The sequence below is a fragment of the Saccopteryx bilineata genome, chromosome 4 (genome assembly GCF_036850765.1).
Source record: "Saccopteryx bilineata isolate mSacBil1 chromosome 4, mSacBil1_pri_phased_curated, whole genome shotgun sequence".
NCBI classification, from domain to species: Eukaryota; Metazoa; Chordata; class Mammalia; order Chiroptera; family Emballonuridae; genus Saccopteryx; species Saccopteryx bilineata.
Genome location: NC_089493.1, coordinates 130099032 through 130126189, shown reverse-complemented (window position 1 = coordinate 130126189; position 27158 = coordinate 130099032). Strand labels below are relative to the sequence as shown.

The 27158-nt window shown below is 47.4% G+C and overlaps 1 protein-coding gene across 4 annotated transcripts; it reads left to right on the top strand.

Moving 5' to 3' along the window:
- Positions 1 to 1104: 1104 nt before the first annotated feature.
- On the top strand, positions 1105 to 27158 carry UBL7 (ubiquitin like 7). Of its 4 annotated transcripts, none has more exons than XM_066278155.1 (12): positions 1108 to 1610; positions 3110 to 3214; positions 8172 to 8384; positions 12864 to 12983; positions 20215 to 20297; positions 21089 to 21173; positions 21713 to 21770; positions 22514 to 22650; positions 22905 to 22954; positions 23198 to 23365; positions 23907 to 24029; positions 26912 to 27158. In XM_066278155.1, the coding sequence occupies exons 3-12, from the start codon at positions 8201 to 8203 to the stop codon at positions 27047 to 27049; spliced, it is 1146 nt and encodes a 381-aa protein (XP_066134252.1). In that variant the 5' UTR covers positions 1108 to 1610; positions 3110 to 3214; positions 8172 to 8200; the 3' UTR covers positions 27050 to 27158. The 4 variants fall into 4 exon arrangements, with proteins under 4 accessions (XP_066134254.1, XP_066134253.1, XP_066134252.1 ...); XM_066278154.1 differs by having other exon boundaries at positions 1108 to 1831; XM_066278157.1 differs by lacking the exon at positions 3110 to 3214 and having other exon boundaries at positions 1105 to 1610.

Below are 27158 nucleotides of genomic sequence, written 5' to 3'. Positions count from 1 at the left end.
ATGTCTACCAAGAGGAAACTGTCTTTGCAAATATTAAACCAGTTGTACTGGTAATGCAGTGTTTTACTTAAACCTGACGAATGTAAAAATAAGAAACAAAATGGTGTAGCGATGATACAAATGGCATAAAATGAACAATGAAAATTATGATATATAACAATGAAAAAAATTATAATAAAATATGACTTAAAGATTTTTATAACATCATTTCACAGTACTGTATATATAGCCTACTCAACCACCAAATCGTGTTACGACTGGGTTTGGTCGTAAGTCAAGCACTAGCTGTACTTGACATGGGATCACTCCTTCATTTGTTTGCTTTTTTAGTAATTTATCATTACCTTGTTTCTGGACATTGTAATAATTCAGAATTTGGGTGGACCCCGTCTCCTGGGAGCAAGAGCCTCATTAGGTAGATAGCTTTGGCCGCAATTATTCATTCAACACCTACTTACTGCTCACCTACTATGTGCCAGGCCAAGGTCAACTGCCTAAGATAAAGTGGAATACAAGACAACCATCGTCCACTCCCCTGCAGAGACCTCAGTGAAACCGTGGATACAAGACATTCAGGAGCGCCTGGCATTTCAGACACACTCAGAGGAAAACACATGAAGGGTTCCTCCATTCTTCTGCAAGCGGTGGAGACACGACATGGAACACGACCTAACAGGACTCTCACCTGTGGTTCAGGTGCAAGCTCCTCATCAGATGGGGGAGCAGGTCCTCTGAGGTGCCACGAGGAACCTGGACTTGAGCCCGAGGCCCCGACACAGAGCAGAACAGGAGGGGGCGGCTGTCTGCCCTCCTCAGCCCTCAGTCCCGGGTGGGATGCTGGGTGTCCCCGAATCATGCTTCCGCACTTGGGCACGCACGGTTGGCCTTTAGCTGCAACGAGCTACCTCATTATTTTCTCATATTCGCTTTTTAAAAAATTATTTCCCCGAATAGACTTTACTTAGAAGTAGCCGCCCTTGGACACTGTGGCGGAGCCTACCTTCCACGCTGATTTCACCCGGTTCTAACCGGGAAGTAGACACGTGCGGTTTCTCTGCGCGGAGGGGGGGGGGGGGATCCCGTGGAGGCCCGAAGCCAGACGCTGTCCCTCCCCTTCGGGAACCGGTTTTCGGGGCCGGCCCCTCAGGTGGATCGCCGCGAGAAGTGGAAGCAGAGGACGACAGAGAGGCCGCTTTCGCCGAGGGCATCCGCCTTCACTGCGAGGACGGCAAAGACCTGCCGGGCGGGCGTCTGAAGAAGCCGCCGCGGAAAGGGCCCTTATAGGCAGAGGGTCGGGACGGAACGGAACGGGACGGGACTGGGGTCCAGGGTCTGGCCCAGCATCCGCGGCCCCCGTGCCCACCTGCGGCGTTTTCACAATCGGCGCAACAAGCCGACTCCACCTGCCTCCCGCGGCGTCGCTGCAGTCACCAGGCCTCGCTCGGGAGATTTCAAATGACTCAGAAGCCACGCCCTCTCCGGACCGGAAGTTTGAACTAGCGCTACTTCCTGGCCCGCAAAGTATAAGGGGCGGGGCAGTCAAGGTGGGAGGGGTACTACAACTCCCAGAATTTAGCGCGGAGCTTCCGGTTTCCGGCGAGAGGAGCGGAGTGAGTGTTTACACCCGAGGCACTGTGACCGGCTTCTTTCCGCGGGACGAGTGAGGGTGCTGGCCCGGGCCGCGTGGGCTCGACGGGTCTGGACAAGTTAGCCGGTCCTGTGGGAGCGGTGGGGGTCTTCGCCAAAGATATCGTGTCCTCCCCACTCCTAGCTGTCTGTGACCTTGAGCCAGCGTCTTCGCCTTTCTGGGTCTCTGGGTCCCGGTTGCCAGGTCTGTAACATGTGGGTGATAATGCCTGTCTCAGGGAACGGTTGTGAGATTAAATGAGATAGGATTTGTAAAGAGACCTGTTCCCTCCCCAATCCTGAGCCTGGAGATGGGAGGTACCTCGAGGATGGCTTGCGGCCTGTTGAGCAGCCTGTCAACCTCACAGTCCTCTCTCCACCTCCTTCCTAGAGGCCTCTTTGGAAGCACTCGTGGTTATAGCAAGGACTCTTCTTGTCTTACAAGAGCGCTCCCAAATTCAGACTTTCTGATTAAAGTTTTTAGGCACCCATATGGGCCAGGCGCTGGAACAGTAAAAGCAAAAATAAATAAATAAATAAAATTATAGTTCAAGGGCCTGCAAGAATGGGTGTGTGTTTGTGTGTGTGTGTGTGTGTGTGTGTGTGTGTGTAGGAGGTGAGATTGGGAATTAGATATTAGCAATTTTTGCCTTGGAGGAATGTGGGGACAACAGAAGAAAGGAAGAGGGACAGAGTGTTGTGGACCGTAAATGGCAAAAAGCCATTGTAGATTCGAGGCTTAGCAAAAGGCTAAGTTCTCCCCCCTCCATCTCCATATTTGGCTTTTTTTGTGTGTGTATTTTTCTGAAGCTGGAAATGGGGAGGCAGTCAGACAGGCTTCGGCATGCGCCCGACTGGGATCCACCCGGCATGCCCACCAGGGGACGATGCTCTGCCCATCTGGGGCGTCACTCTGTTGCGACCAGAGCCACTCTAGCGCCTGGGGCAGAGGCCATGGAGCCATCCCCAGCGCCTGGGCCATCTTTTGCTCCAATGGAGCCTCCGCTGCGGGAGGAGAAGAGAGAGAGGGAGAGGAAGGAGAGGGAGAGGGGTGGAGAAGCAGATGGGCGCCTCTCCTGTGTGCACTGGCCAGGAATCAAACTCGGGACTCCCGTACGCCAGGCTGAAGCTCTACCACTGAGCAAACCGGCCAGGGCCCATATTTGGCTTTGATGCTGAGTGTTTGCACCCACTCCACTTGCTTCCTTGGGTTGCTGGAAGCAATATATATGCCCTTCCTCTGACTCTGTTTTCCAATGTTGGTAGATTTCACTAATGCATCCTACTTTATGTCTTGGGAAAGTTTCTGTCTTAGCCTTGGATGTGCAACTTTGTATCAGGGTTCTTGATTTGCATATGACTATATAATAAAGCGAACTGGGGCTATGGGGCACTCGGATACTACCAGGCATTTTGAAGAGTCCTCCAGTCCCATCGTTTTTGTTTTGATAAGTGTGTTTCCTTAATTCCACACCGTTATTAGGAGCCGCGCTGGTCTGCGGCAAGTGGCGCCTGAACAGACGACTTGAGTACGAGGAAACTAAAACTGAAGGAAGGTGACGGAACTCCCCAAAGTGAAGTGCGCACAGTGAGTAAAGAAAGTTTTTGGGGAAAGTGTAGTTGGGAGTAAAAGAATATGGGACAGATAGGGTAAAAAATAAGGGATTTTTTTGTAGAAATGTTTCTGTATGAAGACAACTCGTTGTCTGAAGAGTATCAGGGTGAGCCGGAAACAGAGGGATGTGAATACGAGAATAACTTGGAGTCTGAGGATGACAGGGGGGATGAAAAATCCGTGGCTATGGCTGCCTTAGCCGCGGGGCCTCCGCTGCCCTCAGCTCCTTCCTACATTCAACCCTCTGCTCCTCCGTTCCCTTATTGGGCTGATTCCCGAGTCTATAGCTCAAAATCTGGGAAATCCCCTCTCCAACAATCTATAGACCAGGCTTGAAATATAGGGGAAACAATAGATGGCTTTGCCTGTTTTCCTGTTGTGGAAAGACAGGATGATATGGGGAGACTAGTGCGAGAACAAAGTACCTTTTAAAACTGTGAAAGAGCTTAAACTTGCTTGTGCTCAGTATGGGCCTACTGCCCCTTTTAGACTTGGTTTATTAGATACTATTAGTGCAAAGGCTCTTCCCCCAAATGACTGGAAGGCGATTGCTCGTGCTTGTCTCTCTGGGGGTGATTATTTGTTGTGGAAGTCAGACTTTCGTGAAAAGGCTGTAGAGCAGGATGAGAAAAATCAGCAAGAGGAGGTTGCTATTACTGTAGATATGTTAACTGGAGAAGGACAGTATGCCCATACAGCAACTCAATTAGAGTATCAACCAGCTATTTATGATATAATTAATCAGATAGCCACACAGGCATGGAAATGCCTGCCTATTCCAGGGACCAAAATGGAAGAATTTGGTAAAATTAGGCAGGGTGCAGACAAGCGATTTCAAGACTTTGTCTCATGGCTAATTCAAGCAGTTGAAAGAATAGTAGGGGATCAAAATGTAGGAAAGGTTTTAATAAAAGAACTAGCCTATGAAAATGCTAATTCTGCTTGTCAGGCTGCACTTCGGCCTCACCACAAGAAGGGAGATATAGAGGACTATATCAGAATATGCGCTGATGTTGGACCTTCATACATGCAAGGTCTTGCTTTTTACCACAGGCAATAAGGCAAGATTTCCAGGACAATACTTTGATAAAGGGCAGAACAAACAAAAGAAGGAAGGTCAGGGAAATACTTCTGCCCGTGGAAACTGTTTTCAATGTGGGAGCTCGGGACATTTTGCTAGAAACTGCCCTGCTTCCCCCGATATTGGTCTCGGCCTCTCCCTTAAGGACAGCCAGCCCTTAAGGCTCTGGACCTCTGCCTACTTTGTAGACAAGGGAAACATTGGAAGAATAAGTGTAGGACTAAATGTACTACTGGAGGGCAGGTAAATGGACAATGGGGCCCTCCCCGGACCCATCAAACAATAGGGGCGATGTCAGTGTTTCCTCAGCAAATTCAGATTCCAGCAGGCCAAACATTGCCCAACTATCCCGGGCAACAACAGGCAGTGCAGGACTGGACCTCAGTCCTACCTCCCAATTCGTATTAACTCCAGAGATGGGACCTCAAGCCATACCCACTGGAATTTTTGGGCTACTTCCCAGTAATACAGTAGGAATCTTGTTAGGCAGAAGTAGTTTAGCTATGAGGGAATTCTTTGTTCTTCCTGGAGTAATAGACTCTGATTATACAGGGGAAATTAAAGTAATGGCTCACACTTTGAGGAATATAGTCACTATCTCCCCTGACATGAAAATTGCTCAATTAATCCTTTTACCTCTTTTAAGATAAGGCCAAACCCTGCTAAAGGGACCCCGAGAGAACCAAAGATTTGGCTCCACTGATACTGCCTATTGGATTCAAAAATTAGGTCAGGAACGCCCTGAAATGGAACTAACAATACAAGGGTGTAAATTTAAAGGACTTTTAGATACTGGAGCTGATGTATCTGTTATTGCTAAGCTACATTGGCCTCCTTCCTGGCCCACTCATGCAGCAGCCACAGAATTACAAGGTGTAGGGCAGATTAAATCCCCTCAACAAAGTTCTAGTTTTTTATAATAGGGAGATAAGGTCATTCTGGATTTTTTCAGCCTTATGTGCTCCCTAGATTGCCAGTTAATTTGTGGGGTAGAGATGTTTTGAAAAATATGGGGGCGTTGCTTGTCAATCCTAATGGTTTAATCAGTACTCAGATGCTTGATCAGGGATTTTTGCCCACTAAGGGACTAGGGAAAGAACAGTGAGGAATTCTCACCCCCATAGAAGTGGCACCCAATACCAGAAGGCGTGGATTGGGATTTCAAAATTTAGCATAGGGGCCTTAGTAGCTCCTGCTACCCCAATAATGCACTGTGCAGACCCAATTACTTGGAAATCAGATAATCCTGTATGGGTAGACCAATGGCCCCTTTCTCAGGAGAAACTTAAGGCTCAATTGGTACAGCTTGGGCACATTGAACCATCTAATAGTCCATGGAATACGCATATATATATACATATATATATATATATATTTTTTTTTTTTTTTTTTACAGAGGCAGAGATAGTCAGGGACAGACAGACAGGAATGGAGAGAGATGAGAAGCATCAATCATCAGTTTCTCGTTGCGCGTTGTGACTTCTTAGTTGTTCATTGATTGCTTTCTCACATGTGCCTTGACCGCGGGCCTTCAGCAGACCGAGTAACCCCCTGCTGGAGCCAGCGACCTTGGGTCTAAGCTGGTGAGCTCTTTGCTCAAGCCAGATGAGCCTGCGCTCAAGCTGGCGACCTCGGGGTCTCAAACCTGGGTCCTTCCACATCCCAGTCCGACGCTCTATCCACTGCGCCACCACCTGGTCAGGCTGGAATACGCCTATATTTGTCATTAAAAAGAAATCAGGAAACTGGAGGCTATTACAAGATTTGAGAGCAAGAAATAAGACTATGGAAATTATGGGTTCTCTCCAGCTAGGACTTCCTTCTCCTACTGCCATTCCATGGAATTATCACCTTGTAGTTGTTGACTTGAAGGATTGCTTTTTTTTTTACTATTCCTTTAAGCCCTCATGATTGCAAGCGTTTTGCATTCAGTGTTCCTTCACTTAATTTCCAGGCTCCAGTGGAGCGATACCAGTGGAGAATTTTGCCTCAAGGTATGGCAAATAGTCCTACCTTGTGCCAAAAATATGTTGCTCAAGCCATCTCTCCAGTATGAAGGCAGCACCCTAAGGCATTCGTAATTCATTATATGAATGATATTCTTATTGCTCATCCAGATAAAGACACTGTGTTGACCATTTTGCAACAACTAGAATATTCTTTGAAAGAATCAGGACTTTATATAGCTCCTGAAAGGTACAGCAATCTTTACCTTTTTCTTATTTAGGACAAATTATTGAGGGACAACAAATTTGCCCACAGAAAATGGAAATCAGGACAGATCATTTGCAAACTTTAAACGATTTCCAGAAACTGTTAGGAGACATTAATTAGCTTAGACCTTCCTTGAAATTAGCTACTGGAAAACTGAAGCCACTTTTTGATATTCTTAGAGGCTCAGCTGAACCAGCTTCTCCTCGGCTACTTACACCTGCGGGACAACAAGCTTTAAGCTTGTAGAAAAGGCCTTGCAGCAAGCACAACTAAAACGCATAAATCCTGAGGAATCAATTGCCTTACTAATATGTCCCTCAAGTTACACTCCAACGGGACTATTGTGGCAAGCTTCAGGTCCTAATGAATGGATTCATTTAGCTGTTACTCCTAAGAAAGTTTTATCTCCATATTTTTATCTTGTTGCCTCCTTGATTATCAAGGGGCGTTGGCGACTCTTACAGCTTATAGGTTTTGAGCCATAGACTGTTATGGCTCTGGGAATCTTCCATTAATAGCAAATCGCTTTTGCAAATTTTACAGGCCAAATTGATTCTCACTACCCAGCTGATAAAATAGTTCAATTTTCATTAATTACTACCTTTATATTTCCTAAGACAGTTGTTAATGAGCCCATTCCTGAAGTACCTACAATCTTTACTGACGGATCCAGCTCAGGAATAGCAGGCTTAATAATCAATGGACAACTTTATACAGAAACAGTCACCTTAAAATCAGCTCAGAGTCAGAGGAAGGGCATATATATTGCTTCCAGCAACCCAAGGAAGCAAGTGGAGTGGGTGCAAACACTCAGCATCAAAGCCAAATATGGAGATGGAGAGGGGAGAACTTAGCCTTTTGCTAAGCCTTGAATCTACAATGGCTTTTTGCCATTTACGGTCCACAACAACAGAGGAAGTGGTATTTGGGTTGGTCTTGGTAGGAGTTTGCTAAGTTTTGCTAAGAGGCCAGGGAGGAGAGTAATGGCAAGCAGCGTCAGCAGATGAGCAGAGGTGTGAAGTTCTGAATGGAGGCTTAGTGAGGTTAAGTGTTGAGGAGGGTGGGACAGGGTTCTGCTGGCAGGAAGGCTGGCAAAGGGAACAGTGTGAGTGTTTCTGTAATCCAGGCTGGGGAGTTTAGATTTATTCACAGAGGTGGTTTAAAGTCATTGGCATTCTAAGGAGAGCCATAACTTGATTAGATCTGTTTCTCAATGAGTCAGGTGGCAGCATGGATGTTGGATAGGAAGAGGCAAGAGTCAAGGAGCATGTTATAAAGCCCTTGTGATAGTTCAAGCAAGAGGGGTGAAGAAAATCAGAAATGAAGAGTATGTATAATGGAGAGGGTTGGATGATCTCATTTAAACCACACCACCGTGTTCCTGTAAAGTGGGCTGGCATTTCTATGTCTACTTCAAAGACTGGGAATCGAGGAGTAAAGAGTTGAAGTTCCTGGCAGTCCATCGTAGAATGAGCAAAGAGAGGACTCCAGATTCTAATTCTGGCTTGATCCTGCACCCTGCGCTTTTCCTGCAGTGTCACACTGAGTCATCTCTCATTTGCCCTCTTGGTGGGGTCTGGGTGGAGCAGGGTGGTGGTCTGTCCTCTAACAGCTAAGGGTTCCTTTCCTTTACAGGGGGAAAGAGAGAGCGTGAAAGAGAGAGGATGTCTCTCTCAGATTGGCACCTGGCGGTGAAATTGGCTGACCAGCCCCTGGCCCCAAAGTCTATTCTCCGATTGCCAGAGACTGAGCTGGGAGAATACCCGCTGGGGGGCTATAGTATTTTGTTTCTGAAGCAGCTCATTGCTGGCAAACTCCAGGAATCGGTTCCAGACCCTGAGCTGATTGGTGAGTCTCTGTGAACTAGAGATGGGGTGCTGCTCTGATGTCTTTTTGGGAGAGGGTACTCTGGAATTACAAGCATAAATTAATAATTTGGGATTTCTTGCCTCGTAATGTTAGCACTTCAGGGAAGTAAGTGTTGGATAAAAAGAGTCGCAGATCAAATAATAAAACTGTTGCTTGCCATTTCAGTTGAATATGACACCGAACTACTTTCACAGTGTTCCTTAACTATGACATTGTGGGATATGGAAGGAGGAGCTACTCAGGGAAAGCACTCTAGTATATGGCATTTGGAGGTTGGTCTTGAGGAATGATTAAAAGGATTTTTGTTTGGCCTGACCAGTGGTGGCACAGTGGGTAAAACATTCACCTGGGATGCTGAGGTCCCAGGTTTGAAACCCTGAGGTCCCCAGCTTGAGTGAGGGCTTATCCAGCTTAAGTGCAGGGTCACAGGTTTAAGCTTGGGATCATCAACAGGATTTCATGGTTGCTGGCTTGAGCAAAAGGTCATTCGTTCAGCTGGAGCCCTCCCGCCCCCGTCAAGGTACATATGAGAAAGCAGTCAATGAACAACTAAAGCACCACAACTACGAGCTGATGCTTCTTGTCTCTCTCCCTTCCTGACTGCCTCTCTCTCTCTCTCTCTCTCTCTCTCTCTCTTTCTCAAAATAAATAAAATAATTTTTGTTTGTCTGACCTGTGGTGGCTCAGTGGATAAAGTGTTAACCTAGAATGCTGAGATTGCTGGTTCGAAACCCTGGGCTTGCCTGGTCAAGGCACATATAAGAAGCAACTATGAGATGATGCTTCTGGTTCTTCCCCTATGCCTCTCTCTCTCTCTCTCCTCTCTCTAAAATCAATAAATAAAATCTTTAAACAAACAAACAAAAAAAAGGAGCCTGGTCTGTGGTGGTGCAGTGGATAAGATGTCAACCTGGAATGCTGAGGTTGCTAATTTGTAACCCTGGTCTTGCCTGGTCAAGGCACATATGATATGACAAGCAATCAGCGAACAACTAAAGTGAAACAACTATGAGTTAGTACTTCTTGCCCAACCCTCATTCTCCACCTGGTGAAATCAATAAGTAAAATCTTTTTTTTTTTTTTTTTTTACAGAGACAGAGAGAGAGAGTCAGAGAGAGGGATAGACAGGGACAGACAGGAACGGAGAGAGATGAGAAGCACCAATCATTAGTTTTTCGTTGAGACACCTTAGTTGTTCATTGATTGCTTTCTCATATGTGCCTTGACCATGGGGCTACAGCAGACCGAGTAACCCCTTGCTCGAGCCAGCGACCTTGGTTCTAAACTGGTGAACCTTGCTCAAACCAGATGAGCCCACGCTCAAGCTGGCGACCTCGGGCCTGACCAGACGGTAGCGCAGTGGATACAGCGTCTGACTGGGATGCGGGGAACCCAGGTTCGAGATTCCAAGGTTGCCAGCTTGAGCACGGGCTCATCTGGCTTGAGCAAAAGAGCTCACCAGCTTGGACCCAAGGTCGCTGGCTCAAGCAAGGGGTTACTTGGTCTGCTGAAGGCCCATGGTCAAGGCACATAGGAGAAAGCAATCAATGAACAACTAAGGTGTCGCAACAAAAAAACTAATGATTGATGCTTCTCATCTCTCTCTGTTTCCTGTCTGTCTGTCCCTATCTATCCCTCTCTCTGTCCCTGTAAAAAAAAAAAAAAAAAAAAGCTGGCGACCTTGGGGTCTCAAACCTAGGTCTTCCATATCCCAGTCTGACACTCTATCCACTGCACCACCGCCTGGTCAGGCAAGTAAAATCTTTTTTTATTTTTTTTTTATTTTTTTTTTATTTTATTTATTTAATTTTTGACAGAGACAGAGAGAGTCAGAGAGAGGAGCAGATAGGGACAGACAGACAGGAAGGGAGAGAGATGAGAAGCATCAATTCTTTGTTGCGGCTCCTTAGTTGTTCATTGATTGCTTTCTCATATGTGCCTTGACAGGGGGGAGGGGCTCCAGCAGAGCAAGTGACTCCTTGCTCAAGCCAGTGACCTTGGGCTCAAGCCAGTGACCTTCGGGCTTAAGCCAGTGACCATGGGATTATGTCTATGATCCCACGCTCAAGCCAGAGACCCCACGCTCAAGCTGGTGACCTTGTGGTTTCGAACCTGGGTCCTTCACATCCCAGACTGATGCTCTATCCACTGTGCCACCACCTGGTCAGGCAAGTAAAATCTTTTATAAAAAAGATTTTAGGGCCCTGGCCAGTGGGGTCAGTGGTAGAGCATTGGCCTGCTGTGTGGATGTCCCAGGTTCAATTCCCTGTTAGGGCACACAGGAGAAGAGTGCATCTGCTTCTCCACCCTTACCCCTTCTCTGTTCTCTTTCTCTCTCGTTTTTCCTCTCCTGCAGCGATGGCTCCATGGCCTCCACCTCATGTGCTAAGAAGAGTGCCTTGCTCAGCAATGGAGCAATGCTCCAGATAGGCAGAGCATCACCCCCTGGTGGGGTTGCTGGGTAGATCCTGGTGGGGCACATGTGGGAGTCTGTCTCTGCTTCACCCCCTCTCACTGAATGAAGAAACATAATAAAAGGGTTTTTGTTTGTTTGGTTGGTTAAATAGCCAGTAAAGAGGCCCTGGCCGGTTAGCTCAGTGGCAGAGCATCAGCCTGGTGTGCAGGAGTCTCAGGTTTGATTCCTGGCCAGGGCACACAGGAGAAGCGCCCATCTGCTTCTCCACCCCTCCCCCTCTCCTTCCTCTCTGTCTCTCTCTTCCCCTCCCGCAGCCAAGGCTCCATTGGAGCAAAAATTTGCCCAGGCACTGAGGATGGCTCTGTGGCCTCTGCCTCAGGCACTAGAATGGCTCTGATTGCGGTAGAGTGATGTCCCGGATGGGCAGAGCATCGCCCCCTGGTGGGCGTGCCAGGTGGATCCTGGTCAGGCGCATGCGAGAGTCTGTCTGACTGCCTCCCCGCTTCCAACTTCAGAAAAATGCAAAAAAAAAAAAAAAAATAGTAAAGAAAGGAAATGAAGATGGCAAGGACATTCTAGGTGAAGGAAGAAGGAATTAAATATAACAAATTATAGTGTGAAAGTAATTTATAATAGCTAAGGGATTCAACTGGCAAAAAGTGTGTTTCCAGACCTGGCCAAATAGCTCAGTTGGTTAGAGCATCATCCCAAAGTGGCAGAGGTTTCTGATTTGGTCCCCAGTCAGGGCACATACAGGAACAGATCAATGTTCCTGTCTGTCTCTCTCACTCTCATACTTCCCCCCTTCTTTTCTCTCCCTCTGTGGTCAATAAAATAAACATTAAAAAATAATAGTGTTTTCAGTCATAAAAACACTAGGTTTATCCTTTTTTTATTGTATTTTCCCATTCATTTAAATTGAGCAGTCTCCACACTGTTAAGCTCTAGAGCTTTTTCATATATAGATCTTATATTTTATGAGTTTGTGTTTGCTAACAATTGTTATTAACATGAATTTATTAGACCCTGGTTGGGTGGTTCAGTTGATTAGAGTGTTGTCCTGATATGCCAAGGCTGTGGGTTTGATCCCCAGTTGGGGACCTACAAGTACAAGGGCACATACAAGAATCAACCAATGAATAAATAAATAAGTGGAACAAATCCATCTTCCTTCCTCTCTCTCTAAAATTAATTAATTTAAAAAAGAAAAAAGCCTGACCAGGTGATGGCACAGTGGATAGAGCGTCGGACTGGGATGCAGGAGGACCCAGGTTCGAGACCCTGAGGTCACTGGATCCAGCAAGGGGTTACTCGGTGTGCTGAAGGCTGCGGTCAAGGCACATATGAGAAAGCAATCAATGAACAACTAAGGTGTCACAAAGAAAAACTGATGATTGATGCTTCTCAACTCTCTCTGTTCCTGTCTGTCTGTCCCTGTCTATCCCTCTCTCTGACTCTCTCTCTGTCTCTGTAAAAAAAAAAAAAGAAAAAAAAGAAAAAAGCCTGACCAGGTGGTGGCGCAGTGGATATAGTGTCAGCCTGGGACTTAGAGGACCCAGGTTCGAAACCTGGAGGTTGCCGTCTTGAGCATGGGCTCATCTGGCTTGAGCGCAAGATTGCAGGCTCTAGCATGGGATCATAGACATGACCCCATGGTTGCTGGCTTGAGCCCAAGGTTGCTGGCTTGAAGCCCAAAGTCACTGGCTTGAGCAAGGGGTCACTGGCTTGGCTCGAGCCCCTCCCCCTAGTCAAGGCACATATGAGAAAGCAATCAATGAACAGCTAAGGTACTGCAACAAGTTGATGCTTCTCTTCTCTCTCTCTTCCTGTCTGTCTGTCCCTGTCTGTCCCACTCTCTCTTTCTTCTCTCTCATTAAAAATAAAACAAAAAAACTTTTAAAAATGTATTTATTAAGTAAGACTACTTTATAAGCATGTATCATTCTCCAGCTATTTTTCCAGTCAATATAAGGTTCCTAAGGGACAGAAATTACCTAAGTTGTTTTAAGAAGCAAAGTATAAGTGGACAGTTCTCTTTTTAGATCTTATCTACTGTGGCCGGAAATTAAAAGATGACCAGACCCTTGACTTCTATGGCATTCAGCCTGGGTCCACAGTCCACGTACTGCGCAAGTCCTGGCCTGAGCCTGATCAGAAACCAGGTGAGTGGTGCCTGCCGGGGTCCAGCCTTGGGGGGAATTCAGGGGTCCCACAGGAAGAGACGGCGTCGACGTGAATCGAGTGAGAGAGCCGAATTCTTTTCTTTCTCTTTATTCTCTCGTTAGCATTTACTGCCAGGCATCTCTGCCAAATGCTGGTCTAGCTTTCTTTTTATACACACACACTAAGTTACAATCACATGGTATTTTGAATACATTGATTAATCATTGTTTTTGTTTCACTATGGTTACATATTTCTAGGTAACAGTTAATTCATATCTATAAGCTATAAATCAGGTGGTAAGTCATTCAAAGTACAGTTATACAATAACTTGAATAGCAATAACAATATTGGTACAATCTTCTAAAAGAATAGTACTAATTAATAACTCTACCTTACTGTTGTTGTGAGTCAGGGGCGCAGAGAGAGAGATTAGCAGACGAAATCATCAAGGACTAGCAAAGGACCACCGCTTGTTCAGGCAAATGGCCCTGAGTTCTTGCAATGTTCCTAATTATTCACAAGACTTCAAAAGGCTTGTTTACTGAGAAATTGGCATAACATCAAGAGTAACTTTTGCTTAAAGATACATAGAGTGCACCTGCAAGTTAGCTTAGTAGCAACACAATATGAGAAGGCATTAATTGCTATTGCTTCTATGGATTCCATCACATTCCTCTCCTTATCTGAAGGGAAAACCTAGGAAAGTACAAAAATCTCATGAGAATGTTTTACTGAGAAAAGCCCAGCAACTGCCTTCAGTCACAAAACAATTCTCTTAGCAAAACATTCTTTTCTTGTTGGCTGTGTTCCCATCCAAGGCCATGCAATGGGCTATTCCACTACACCTTACCTAAGATTTTATTGTCTAGTCAAATTTTATTTATTTACTATATTCATACACTAGTTAAGTTCTAACTTTATTCTTCTCAGAGTGTTCCACCACCTGCAGGTCAGGTATGCAAGAAGAAAGGAGAGTTTCTCTACCACATGAAAAGGCTAGAGACAAAAAGTGATGAATTAAGTGAAGGCTGGAAGGTGCTCTGTGTATAGTTACTGTTTCCTACCTATTCATAAGTCACAATCTATTCTTTCTAACATGATTAATAAGAAGAAATTCTCCTACAAACTTAACCCTTTACGAGGGATATCATAGTCAGCCTCTTATGTTTATGAGCCCAGTTCAAGGGGCTCATAGGCTTTTCTGTGGAACTCACACCCTCTGTCTCATTTCCAAAGAAATTACTATGAATCTACAGGGAAAGCATGATACTATTATCCCTGTGCCATAAATAATAGTACACACCCAGAAAAAGGGGGGATATAAGGCCAGATTAATTCAAAAGATCAAAGGGGGAAGTATTGTTGTGCCTTTTCTTTGCGGTGACTTTGTCAACCCGCAGCCATTGGTCTTCACTGCGGTGACTTTGTCAACCAGCAGCCGTTGGTCTTCTCTGCTGTGACTTTGTCAGCCAGCAGTTGTGGGTCTTCTCCTGCTGTGTCCTTGTCAGCCAGCAGTTGTGGGTCTTCTCTTGCTGTGTCCTTGTCAGCCAGCAGTTGTGGGTCGTCTCCTGCTGTGTCCTTGTCAGCCAGCAGTTGTGGATCTTCTCTGCTGTGACCTTGTCAGCCAGCAGTCGTTGATCGGCTCCCGACAAGTGCCTGACTTGTGGTGGAATAGTGGATAGAGCATTGACCTTGGATGCTGAGATCCCAGGTTTGAAACCCTAAGGTCACTGGGTTGAGCACAGGCTCACCAGGTTGAACATGAGATCATTGACATGAATCCATGGTTGCTGGCTTGAGCCCAGAGGTTGTTGGCTTGAAGCCCAAGGTCGCTGGCTTGAGCAAGGGTCACTGGCTCGGCTGAAGCCCCCCCATCAAGGCACGTATGAGAAATAATCAATGAACAACTGAAGTGACACAACTACAAGTTGATGCTTCTCATCTCCCTGTCTTTCACTCTCTCTGGCAAAAAAAAAAAAAAGAAAAGAAACCAAGTGTGTGGTAGCTACCCCTAGGCTGGCAGAGCTTCAGTAGTATTAAGGGAAGGGTCTGTGGGGTTTTTTTTTTCAGCGAGAGAGGAAGGGGGAAAGTGTGAGAAGCCTCTGCTTATAGTTGCTGCACTTTAGTTGTGCATTGATTGCTTTTCATTTGTTCCTTGATGGGGGGTGGGGGTGGGGAGGCTTAAGTTGAGCCAGTGACCCTGTGCTCAAACCAGCGACCGTGGGTTTTGAACCTGGGACCTCTGCGTCCCAGGTTGATGCTCTGTCCAGTGTACCACCACGGGACAGGTGGGTCTGGGTTTTTGAGGCACAGACCTGGGTGGATGGGACAAAAGGGTGATTTACTGAAATGGTGATAGAAGATGTCTTTATTACGTACTGGGTCAGACCACATTGATAAACAAAATGCAGTTTTGACCTCACTGCGAACACTGCTAATGGGGGGGGATTTGTTTCTCTGCTTTTTAAGTTCATTGTCCACTGTTGTAATGGGATGGGAAATGTGTGTTTATTTAAAATACTTTAGGTTAACAGTTTATTTTCTCAGTGAACCTTGTTTCTTTCTGTTATTCTCATTAGAAAAAGCTGGGACTCCTTGTATTTCAACCAGGGAGCTGCAAGAATTTTTAAAACATGCATTACCTCACTGTTTAGTCTGGGGTACTGACCTCTTTTTTCCTTAGACTGTCAAATAAAAAAAAATGACAAAACACAATAGCCATCCTGTGTAAAAGAATCAAAATTCTACTGATTTTTTTGTTGTTGTTAGATTGGTCAAAAATATGTTTTTTGTTTTTTATTTCTACAGGGACAGAGGGAGAGTCAGAGAGAGGAATAGACAGACAGGAACGTAGAGGGATGAGAAGCATCAATCATCAGTTTTTCGTTGCGACACCTTAGTTGTTCATTGACTGCTTTCTCATATGTGCCTTGACCGTGGGCCTTCAGCAGACCGAGTAACCCCTTGCTCGAGCCAGCAACCTTGGGTCCAAGCTGGTGAGCTTTTTGCTCAAGCCAGATGAGCCCGCACTCAAGCTGGCATCCTCGGGGTCTTGAACCTGGGTCCTCCGCATCCCAGTTCGACACTCTATCCACTGCGCCACTGCCTGGTCAGGCCAAAAATATGTTTTTTGTGTACCACAGAATTTTAGTAGTTTTTGTATATGTGCCAGGAAATGATAAAGGTTGAAAATGACTTTTCCAATGTTGTAGTCTGTTCTCTTATTAGCCAATCTTTCAGCAAACTGCCTTGGGCAGTGCCTTGTTCAGTGAGCTCACTCCTCCTGCTAAAGGGGTAATTTATTTTTCTGAAACTTGAAAATATTAGAACAGTAGTGGCCCTGGCCGGTTGGCTCAGCAGTGGAGCGTCGGCCTGGCATGCGGGGGACCCAGGTTCGATTCCCGGCCAGGGCACATAGGAGAGGCGCCCATTTGCTTCTCCACCCCCTCCCCTTTCTGTCTCTCTCTTCCCCTCCCACAGCCAGGGCTCCATTGGAGCAAGGATGGCCCGGGCGCTGGGGATGGCTCCTTGGCCTCTGCCCCAGGCGCTGGAGTGGCTCTGGTCACGGCAGAGCAACGCCCTGGAGGGGCAGAGCATCGCCCCCTGGTGGGCAGAGCGTAGCTCCTGGTGGGCGTGCCGGGTGGATCCCGGTTGGGTGCATGCGGGAGTCTGTCTGACTGTCTCTCCCCATTTCCGGCTTCAGAAAAAATACAAAAAAAAAACAAACAAAAAAAAAACAGTAGTAAAGTAGCCCTTGAAGGAAAATATATAAAGCCTCTAATGTCTTTTGGATTTATTAATAAAAGATGCTGCTTGGAATTTATCATTTAAATTTTGCATCAAAAGCTTCCCCAAGGTTAAAGTGAGGCTCTATAAAATAGATTAGCTTCGTTAAACTAGCAGTTTGACTTTTTTTATAATGTTCACAATTGCTGTGACTGGTGATCAGCTTGAAGTTTACCTTCGTTTCAATCTTTAACATAAAGGAGAAAGATCTTTTGTACTCCGATGGGAGGAGAGAGAGAAAGGCAGTCCTCGATATCCCGAGGTTGGCCTGGCCCTCAGCTGGGCCTTGGAACATGAATCATTTCACAGATCATCAACAGTTACAAGGCCACTCTGACCAAAATGGATCAAGACAAAAAGAGGAGCCCTCTCATTTCCAGACAGGCAAAACCCCTGAACATTGTGCAGACCACAAAATTACCAAATATTCCTCTATCCTGGCTATCTTGAGTGCCTGCTGCCACTTTCCAATTATGCCATTTGCCTCGCTCTAGTTTTCCTTCTGAGTAAGAATTAAGAATTATTAAGATACCTGACCATACAATCATCCCTTCTTCCTAACAACATCCAGTGCTGCAAAGCAAAACTCCAGTTTCTTACAATTTCCCCCCCCAAATCACACAGCCCAAGCCCAGATCCTGTAGAAAGTCCTTTCTAATGTCCTCTCCCTGAGATGCCCCATGGAATCCTCCTCTGCCGCTTGCATTTTCTGGATGGAGCAGTGAATCAAACTTGTGCATCTGCAGCCCAGCCCTCTGGTCTTTGGCTGGAGGGCATCGACAGAAGGAGAATAACATTTGTTGCTTCTCCCAGCCAGATTGTTTCTTCCCCTTGATACCGTATTTTGTCATTGCAGTGGCCCTGCAGGATGGTTAGCAAAATTAGCCTTTTATAGATGAAGAAAGAGAGGGTTACACAGGTATTTACTCAAGGTCACCTACTTAGAAAATTGATGCAAGAGCTGGGGTGTGAACGCAGGTCTTCCTGGCTCATGAGCCCATGGTTGTTTTCACTGGGCTGGCTGCCTCCCACTTCCAGAAGGTAAGATTAGCTCAGAGATGTCAGAGACAGCTGTGACTCTTAGCCTACGATAAGTAAGAGTCCTTTTCCTCCTCCCTTCTGCCTAGAGATTTATTTTTGAGACAAATAGGCTTTTTATTGGGAGGTAGAAATAAACGTTTAGCCCTGCCTGGATAGCTCGGTTGGTAGAGCATCATCCTGAAATGTGAAGGTTGCTGGTTCGATCCCTGTTCAGGGCACATACAGAAACAGTTCAGTGTTTATGTCTCTCTCCCCCTCTCTCTAAAATCAATAAATACATTTTAAAATTAAGTAACTAAACTTTTAGGCCTGAAAAGAAACTTTTGTGATAGCATTTTAGATGTTTGTCCTTGAGTGCTCTTCCAAAAGGAAGCACATTTCTTGATCTCCCACTACATTAGTGCCTGTAGGAGGAGAATTTGCCAGACCTTCCCTTCCCACCTGGATCCCTTTGGTGGTTCTCCACGGAGGGTTACAAATCTCTTCAGGATCTATGTTAGTCTGCTGTTTGAGTTGGGATGTGAACCCCAATCTCCAGTCACAAAAAAGAGACTTGCTGTCCCCTCAGAGCACCTTCTTTTATTCCTCCATGCCTTTACACGCATTCTTGCTTAGCCATGGACTACCTTCTCTCCCTAGTAAACATCAACTTTTCCTTAGCTACCCTCTCAAATGGTCTTTCCTAGGAGACAACTCTGTCCTCGCTGTCCCAATCAGTAGTGGGTTTCTGCCTCCTGTTCCTAGTGCTCTAGCTGGGGTCCATGCCTATGCTGAGGTCCTTGGGATGGTATTTTATAATTGTGTGGGGTTTTTTTTTATTTTTTTTTCCCCTTTTGTATCTTTCCGAAGCTGGAAACGGGGAGAGACAGTCAGACAGACTCCCGCATGCGCCCGACTGGGATCCACCCGGCACGCCCACCAGGGGCGACGCTCTGCCCACCAGGGGGCGATGCTCTGCCCCTCCGGGGCGTCGCTCTGCCACGACCAGAGCCACTCTAGCACCTGGGGCAGAGGCCAAGGAGCCATCCCCAGCGCCCGGGCCATCTTTGCTCCAATGGAGCCTTGGCTGAGGGAGGGGAAGAGAGAGACAGAGAGGAAGGAGAGGGGGAGGGGTGGAGAAGCAGATGGGCGCTTCTCCTGTGTGCCCTGGCCGAGAATTGAACCCGGGACTTCTGCATGGCAGGCCGACGCTCTACCACTGAGCCAACCGGCCAGGGTATGGTTTTTATTTGATCTAGTCTTGTTTCTTCTGCTGTCCTAAGACTTCCTTGATGTCAGAGACTCTTTATTTTTTACATTCTTGTGTCTTTCCCAAAACCAGGCATGGAATAAATGGTTAGTATGTATTGTTAAATAAATAAATTAGGTAATTTGCATAATATGAATATTTTTCAGGAGAGCTAATCCTCACAATTAGATCTCTAGGTAAGGATGTGGTTTCACCTGGAACTGCAGGGGTGCCATTCACCTTGCTTTGGGAATGGTGTCCCTGGAGCTAGGCAGTACACAATCTACACAATCACAAGTGGCCATCTTCGATGGGTAACTACACTTTTAAAGTGTGACCCAGTGTGAACTTCTTACTTACTCCCCCTTTTAATTTCTTCACCTATGAGATGGGTTGGAGAGCAGCCAGGTAAAACTAAGACAGCTGCTCAACTTTCCCATATATATGAGTCACAGTGTCCAAAAATCAAAAAGGAACTTTGAGTCCCAGTGTAACACTTGATATGGAACTTGTGATAAACGTTTGTTCAGAATCCTAGAAATACAGCATATTTTCTTCATTCCTCTTGTATTTTTTTTTTTAAATTCAAAATAATATTAAGGAAGCCTGAAAAAAAATGTCAAGGAGAAAACAATTATCCCAGATTCTGTCACCCTGAGTGCTGTTCTTCCCCTTGTCCCCTCCAGCCTCGGATCATATGCACACTGACGCATTTTATGTGGTTCAACCACAAAATGCACATACAACTGTGTGTTGTTCTGTTTCTTTTAACATATTGTGTCAGCGTAGCTCCATGTTCAGATGGCCTGCAGCTCTGAATACTTTGAATCATTGTATAAAAATCTTCTGAGTTAGTTATATCTTTCTTCCCCCTCAAATGAAAGAATTCTAGAATTCCTACAGCAGGGTATTGATCAAAGCAACCTCTTTCATATGGTAAGATCCCCCTCTGCTGGAACTTGACTTTGATTATCTACTGAGGGCACTTAAAAGAGTGCAGTTTTCATGTCTGTATAATAAATGAGTTTTTGAATGGGTTCTCACCTTCTTAGTGGGGTGGTGAGATGGGGAATTTGCAGACTACGCCACAACTGGACATGTGCTGACATGGTGTTGTGTGTGTGCAGTGAGGGCAGGGCCTGGGTTGTCGGGTAACTGTGTGTCTTGTCCACAGAGCCTGTGGACAAAGTGGCTGCTTTGCGGGAGTTCCGAGTGCTGCATACCGCCCTGCACAGCAGTTCCTCCTACAGAGAGGCGGTGAGTGTGCGCCACAGCCTCTGCCTGAGACTCCTGCCAGGCCTGCAGGAGACTGTGTGAACCCCAGAGAAGGGTTTGGAATGGGAGCTGGGAGCACATTGCCATGGCTATCGAGAGTTCCTCTGGGAGTTTTTGCCATGTCTGTGGGTCTCAGTAGAGCCCTGTCTTCCCCTGAAGAGGCTATCTCAGCTAGGTGCTGTTGATTTCCATCTGATGATAAGGATACCACCTCTCTTGATATTGACCTCACAGACTGGCTCTGAAATAGCCAGAGGGTCTGCGTAGGGTTTCTGCTGGGCCTCCTCCTTGGAATTTGGCTGAGTGGCCTGCCCACTGCCCCTTACCTGGACTTCCTTACTGGGAAATGCACTGGTGTCTTCTGTAGGACAGTTGAAAAGCAAAATTAATAAAGCTACCGACTTCCCAATATATGTGAATATGAAATGACAATTTTATGGAGATTAGAAAGGACTTTTGGGGCCTAGAGAAATCTTTGTTACTGGCTTGTAATGAGAGCTTTTATTTTGGAAGCTTTAGAAGCACAGATGGGGGAAAGAGTAGAGATTGCCGGTTTACTGTGATGGTTGCCTTTTTGAAAACATTGTTTGTTTCCCTTCCGGTAAGCCATGATCTCAGAGAAGAAAGAGGTTCATCTGTTTCTTGGGGCTGTTGTTTTATTGTGGTCGTCTATGTGCAAGCATTTAGAGGAATGAAGTCCTTCAACAGAGTGTGGAAACTGGCTGAGTGGATAGGGCTCTTTGAGTGCTCAGCCTTCCTCATTTCTCCCGCAGGTCTTTAAAATGCTCAGCAATAAGGAATCTCTGGATCAGATCATTGTGGCCACCCCAGGCCTCAGCAGTGACCCCATTGCTCTAGGTAAGTACAGAACTGAACTCAAGGAGATAGGAGTTGTTGGAGAAGCAGAAACTAGAGGAAGTAATCACCCTAAAGAGACTCTGACCATCTTTTGAAGAGTCTTTGGTTTTGTGAGAGAAAGGGAGCACCAAGATGTGTTCCATATACCTAGCCCTCTGGAGATCTGTCCGCCCCTCAGAGAATCCATGGCCTCACTAATCTCATAAATGAGACTATGAGGATGTCAGGTGAGAGCACTAGCCTGAATCACAGCAACCAGGGAAGACTTCTGCACACCTTTGAGGGATAAGGGGAGACCCAGAGATCTGGGGCTAGGGGCAGGCATGTGGGTACGCACATGTGACTTGACAGCAGGGGAGGTGGTGAGCAGGGGCACAATGGAGAGCACCCAGTGGGCTGCTCATGCTGCTTCCCCACTTCTCCCTGGGCGCTCTGTGTTCCCGTGTCTTTGTGTGGCCAATGCTCTGAGGCCTAGCACCTCTTCTCCCTCCTGGGTCTGGCTGGGTTTCGGTCTCTGAGGTAAGTCCTGTTCTCCTTAGGGGTTCTCCAGGACAAGGACCTTTTCTCTGTCTTTGCTGATCCCAACATGCTTGATACGTAAGTATGTCCATCTTACCAAAGAGTGCCTCTCTCTTCATACGGTCAGGCCAGAACCTAAGTGTTGCCCTGGATTCTGCTCCTGGACCCCAGTCCCTGTCCACCCCAAGTCTGCCTTTTAAATATGTCAGGAGGTGAAGAAGAGGAGGGCGCTTTGGGAGAAGGACAAGCCCAAGGGCAGGACACACATTGCTTTGTAGGTGATGCGGGGTCTGAAGGAGGTGGCCTTGCGGGCTGGGCTCAATTTAGTGCTTATTCAGTTGCTATGAAGGATCCTTTGAAAGATGTGAAGCTGGGGGAAGAAACAGGTGTGTAGTTCCCTGTTGTCTTAGAGCCAGGAGGGACAGCAGAGGTTATGTCTTATTTTGCAACTGAAGAAAACAGCTCTTCCCCCTCTTGTCCTGCCGCTGCCCCCTAGGGAATAGAAGGGGTCTGTCAAAGATGGTCCAGGGAAGCAGTGACCAGGGACTCAGTCAAGACCAGAGACTGACCCCTGAGCCTCCCAGGCTGTCCTGTCAGTCATGCCGAGGTGAAGCATCTGCAATGGATCCCAGGGCTGAAGGCCTTGCCACTGTTGTAGGGACAGAGCAGAGGAGACAGAGCCAACAGGAAGGAGGTGCTGAAGACAGGAGTTTCAGGGCAGGCAAAGTGGCGTGATAGTTTTGAGGGCCACCTAGACTTGGGTCACGGCGAGGGTGCTCTTTCCTAACTCACCCTCAGGTTTCTTCCTGCCCCTGTTCCAGGTTGGTACCAGCTCATCCAGCCTTAGTCAATGCCATTGTCCTGGTTCTGCACTCGGTGGCAGGCAGCACACCACTACCACTACCAGCGACTGACTCCTCTCGGAGTACACCCTCTAGCTCCTACCGGGACATGCCAGGTGAGCCCCAGAGAGCGCCGTGCAGGCCTCTCAGCAACCGGCAACGGCCCAGGAGAGTGCTGCATTCAGCAACTATGTATAGCCCTGGCAGAGGGTGTTCCTCGGGAACTCTCGGTTTGAGTCAGGGAGTGCATATGTCCTGTAATTTTCCAAGGAGAGAGATGAACACGTGAATTTGGAGAGTGTCTGAGCCGAGAGCTGGAGCTATGCCTGTGCCTTTCTGTTCTTCCTGAAATCTGTTCTCCCTCCTCCAGGTGGCTTCCTGTTTGAAGGACTTTCTGACGATGAGGATGACTTTCACCCAGTAAGTGGCCTGGCTGCCTGCCCTTTGGGGAACATGGTGCCAGGGATGCACTCCTCCCTGGAACCTGGAGCCCAAGCAGTGAGGTAGTCATAGACCTTTTAGTGATCAAGTTCGTGTCATGCTGTTGCTTTGTGAACCCGGTAGCTTGGGGAGCCTCCCTAAGACCTGTGCCTGGAGCAGGAGCAGGGTGGTCTGGGATTGTCACAGGGCCACTTCTCTGACTCTGGGTGCCCCCCTTTGCAGAGGGCCAGGTCCACGCCCTCTAGCAGCACGCCCAGCTCCCGTCCAGCGTCCCTGGGGTACAGTGGAGCTGCTGGACCCCGGCCCATCACCCAGAGTGAGCTGGCCACTGCCCTGGCTCTGGCCAGCACTCCAGAGAGCAGCTCGCACACACCGACGCCTGGCACCCAGGTACGGAGAGAGGGCAGGAAGATGGAGCCTGGCCCCCCAGGGGAGACATGCCCAACGGTAAAATGGATTTGCTGACCCTGGTGCTAGATCTGGTCTGAGCTGAAGTCTTCTGGGACCCTTGCGGTGTCTCACTGTGAGACTGTTTCTCCCTTGTCCATGGGGCTCCAGAGCAGAGAGCAGCAGAGCCCCAATGACTCCTCCTGGTTCCTCAGAGGATCTCCCCTCACATAAAGGGCACTTCCACACTCTGACAGGGCCCAGCCCTCCGTGGCTTTACTGTTCCTAGTGATGGTCACTTAGCTGCCAGAGCTGTTTTCTGGGCGAGGTCAGGGGCTCGATACCATTTCCCTGGAGTGAGAGGACAGAGCCTTTCCTGCCCGCCTGGTGAGCCGCTCGGTGCCTCTGTGGTTTTCCCCTGCAGGCCCCTGTTGGGAGGCAGCCATTGGGTAGCCGGGGTACTGTGGGGTGAATGACAGCATGGGTATGGGTTGAGAGATGGATATGACTCTGAGGGTGGCCCTGACCACTGGTTTGTTTCTAGGGCCATTCCTCAGGGACCTCACCAATATCATCTGGTGTCCAGTTGGGGACGCCCATCACCAATGACCTCTTCAGCCAAGCCCTCCAGCATGCCCTGCAGACATCGGGGCAGCCCAACCTTCAGGTCAGTCTCCCCATTGCTGATGCCTGGTACCTGTGGGTATTGAGCTTTCTTCTGCTGTCAGGAGGGCCTTCCCACTTGCATGCACTCCAGGAACAGCAGGGCCATGGCAGTGTCACAGGAGGGCAGTATTTCTCTGACTTCACTCCTGCATCCAGTGACTGTGGTCTGATTCCACGGACCACTAGTGGACACTTAGGGCGGGTTTGGTCCATTCTTTCATTCCACAAGCATTTCCTGAGTACTGTACATGTGCCCCATTCCTGGGTGAAGAGCAGCCCTCACTCCTGCCACAGAAGGGTGCCAGGCAGGTAGTTATTGACCTTGGGGAGTAACGCCCAGGCTTGAGGTGAGGGCCTAGGTCAGGCAGCACTTTCCTGAGGAGGGGTTGTTTAATCTGAGTGTCAAAGAATTAGAGGTTAGCCAGGCAGGAAGGGGTGTTGAGGTGGAGGGACATGTCAGGCATGTGGAGACATGGGACACACTCAGCACTGCAAGGCCAGAGGCAGTGTTTTGGTGTAGATGGTCCTGAGCTGGGAGCCAGAGAAGAGAGTAGGCCCTGCCTGAGGGTGTGGACCAGATGCCTGGTGAGATGATCAGGCTTGACCGCATGGTCTCTAGGGGGGCTGGAGGGTTTGAGCAGGAGTGACACCATCTGCTAGGCCTCATGGCCTGGTCACCTTAGCAGCTAAGTGGAAGGCAGGGGTTGGGTTCCTTGCATGTCCCCATGCACAGCTGTCTTCTTCACTCTGTGTCCTTTGCTGCTCACAGTGAGCGTGGGGTGAGCATTGTTTCCAGAACTTGTCGAGGTCCATAAGCCAGGAAGTGGTAGAAACCGGGTTGAGCCTGTTTGGTTTTATGTACCCCATGTGGCCTAGGTGGACAGTGAGGGGAGTGGGAGCAGGACCTGTGGACAGCTTGTGTTTTCCATTTCTTCCTCTGCCCCAGCGAGAGGCCAGTTCACCTTGCTCTCCACTCGAGAGCTCTCAGTGGCTCCACACGGCCTGTAAACTGAGTCAGAGTTGGTTTGTGTGGTTTTATTAAAAGCCCTCACTTATTCCCCATTCCTGCACTTCTTCCTCACTACCTCCCCTCCCCGCAGTGCAAGCACACCATTTCTCTTAAGTTGTGCACTTACCTCCTTCCTGAGATAGATTAATGAATCTTTCAAAGTACTCAAAGAAAATGCAGGTTAATTTCTCTCAATCTTTATAGATAAGAAAGCCTTTCTTAACTGAAAGTCAAAATTCAGGAGCCATTATATAAAGAGCAATACATTTTGAGTTCGTAAAAGTGAAAATTTATGCATAACAACCAAACCAACCAACCAAAAAAAATGGGTCAAGTCTGAAAGCTAACAGCAAATTGGGGAAAAAAGTTTGTAGCACCAATCAGCCAGCAGAAAAACTTCCCTGATACATAGAGTTTCTAGTAATTTAGGACCAACAACTTCATAGAAAAAATGGGAGAGGCCATGCACAGACTATTTATGGAAGTGCAGGACAGGTGGCACCTGAACCATGGAATTCCTCACAGTCCCATTGCTCTGAATTTACCTGAAGAGGTACATGTATGAAGGAAACGACATTAGCAGTCACTGCAGTATTGTTCTAATGATAAAAAGACTAGAAGTGGGTCATTATGGTACATTTCAGGACATCCATAGGATGGAGTATTATATGGTTATTAAAAAGTTCTTTAAGGCCCTGGCTGGTTGGCTCAGCAGTAGTGTCGACCCGGCGTGTGGAAGTCCCAGGTTTGATTCCTGGCCAGGGCACATAGGAGAGGCGCCCATCTGCTTCTCCACCCCTCCCCCTCTCCTTCCTCTCTGTCTCTCTCTTCCCCTCCCGCAGCCAAGGCTCCATTGGAGCAAAGTTGGCTCGGGCGCTGAGGATGGCTCCATTGCCTCCACATCAGGTGCTAAAATGGCTTGGTTGCAATGGAGCAACAGCCCAGATGGGCAGAGCATTGCCCCCTGGTGGGCATGCCGGGTGGATCGCGGTTGGGTGCATGCGGGAGTCTGTCTGTCCCCCAACCCCACCCCGCTGCTTCTCACTTTGGAAAAATACCAAAAAAAAAAAAAAAAAAGTTCTTTACTCCCTGGCTGGATAGCTCAGTTGGTTAGAGTGTTATTCTGAAGCACAGAGGTTGCCAGTTCGATCCCTGGCAGAGACATATTCTGGTCTGTGCCCTGACCAGGGATTGAATCACAACCTCAGTGCATTGGGATGACGCTGTTCCTGTCTCTGTCTCTCTCTCTCTCTCTCCCCCCCTTCCTCTTTCTGTAAAATCAATAAAATAAACATTAAAAAAAAAATTTCTTCATGTACTGGCATAGAGAGATGTCCAGGATATACTGAGAATGTTTTTTTTTTTAAAAAAAGGAGAGGTGTAGTTATAGAAGAGGAATAAGAAAAGGGTAAATATAGGAGTATACATTCATCTTCTCAAAATGAAGTTGGTTATCCGGGATGGTAGTGATGGGCATGGATGAGGATAAGACTTTTCACTATCCATCATGCTACAAAACAAAACTAACTTTAAAATGTATCCTCCATTTCCCTTATGTGTGTGTGTGTGTGCATGTCTGTTTACATGTATAGTAGGAGACAGAAAGCAACCTTTTTAACTTTAGACATTGAGTAATTTGTGCTTTTTCTTTTGATCCTTATGTTAATTTCTTTTTTTTGTTGGATGAACTTTTAATTTGTTCTTTAAGCCCTCAGCCTCTCTTGTAGTCTTACTAGAAACGCTGTGTTCTGTGGAACTTAATCAGCATGTTTGCCATAGGAGCCCACCTTTTTCTTTCCCTTCAAAGGACAGGCCCCAGCGAGTCTCTGTAGGATTCCAACTAACAGCTCTCCCCTGGTCCTGTCTTTCTGCAGAGTCAGTGGCAGCTCCAGCTGCAGCAGCTGCGTGACATGGGCATTCAGGACGATGAGCTGAGCCTGCGGGCCCTGCAGGCCACTGGGGGGGACATCCAAGCAGCTCTGGAGCTCATCTTTGCCGGAGGAGCCCCATGAACCCCCTGCTCCTACTGAACCCCCAACACCTACCAAAGCACTGCCCATGGGAGGCACTCTGAAGGTGCCCCATCTCTCCTTTCCCCAATACACCTGATGGTCAACCTTT

Excerpts from the sequence above, each read along its gene's own strand:
- UBL7 (XM_066278157.1), top strand. The coding sequence starts at position 8,201 with ATGTCTCTCTCAGATTGGCACCTGGCGGTGAAATTGGCTGACCAGCCC. Across the intron at positions 21,771-22,513 it reads GATCCCAACATGCTTGATAC|GTTGGTACCAGCTCATCCAG; the intron begins GTAAGTATGTCC and ends CCCCTGTTCCAG. Across the intron at positions 23,366-23,906 it reads CACCGACGCCTGGCACCCAG|GGCCATTCCTCAGGGACCTC; the intron begins GTACGGAGAGAG and ends GTTTGTTTCTAG.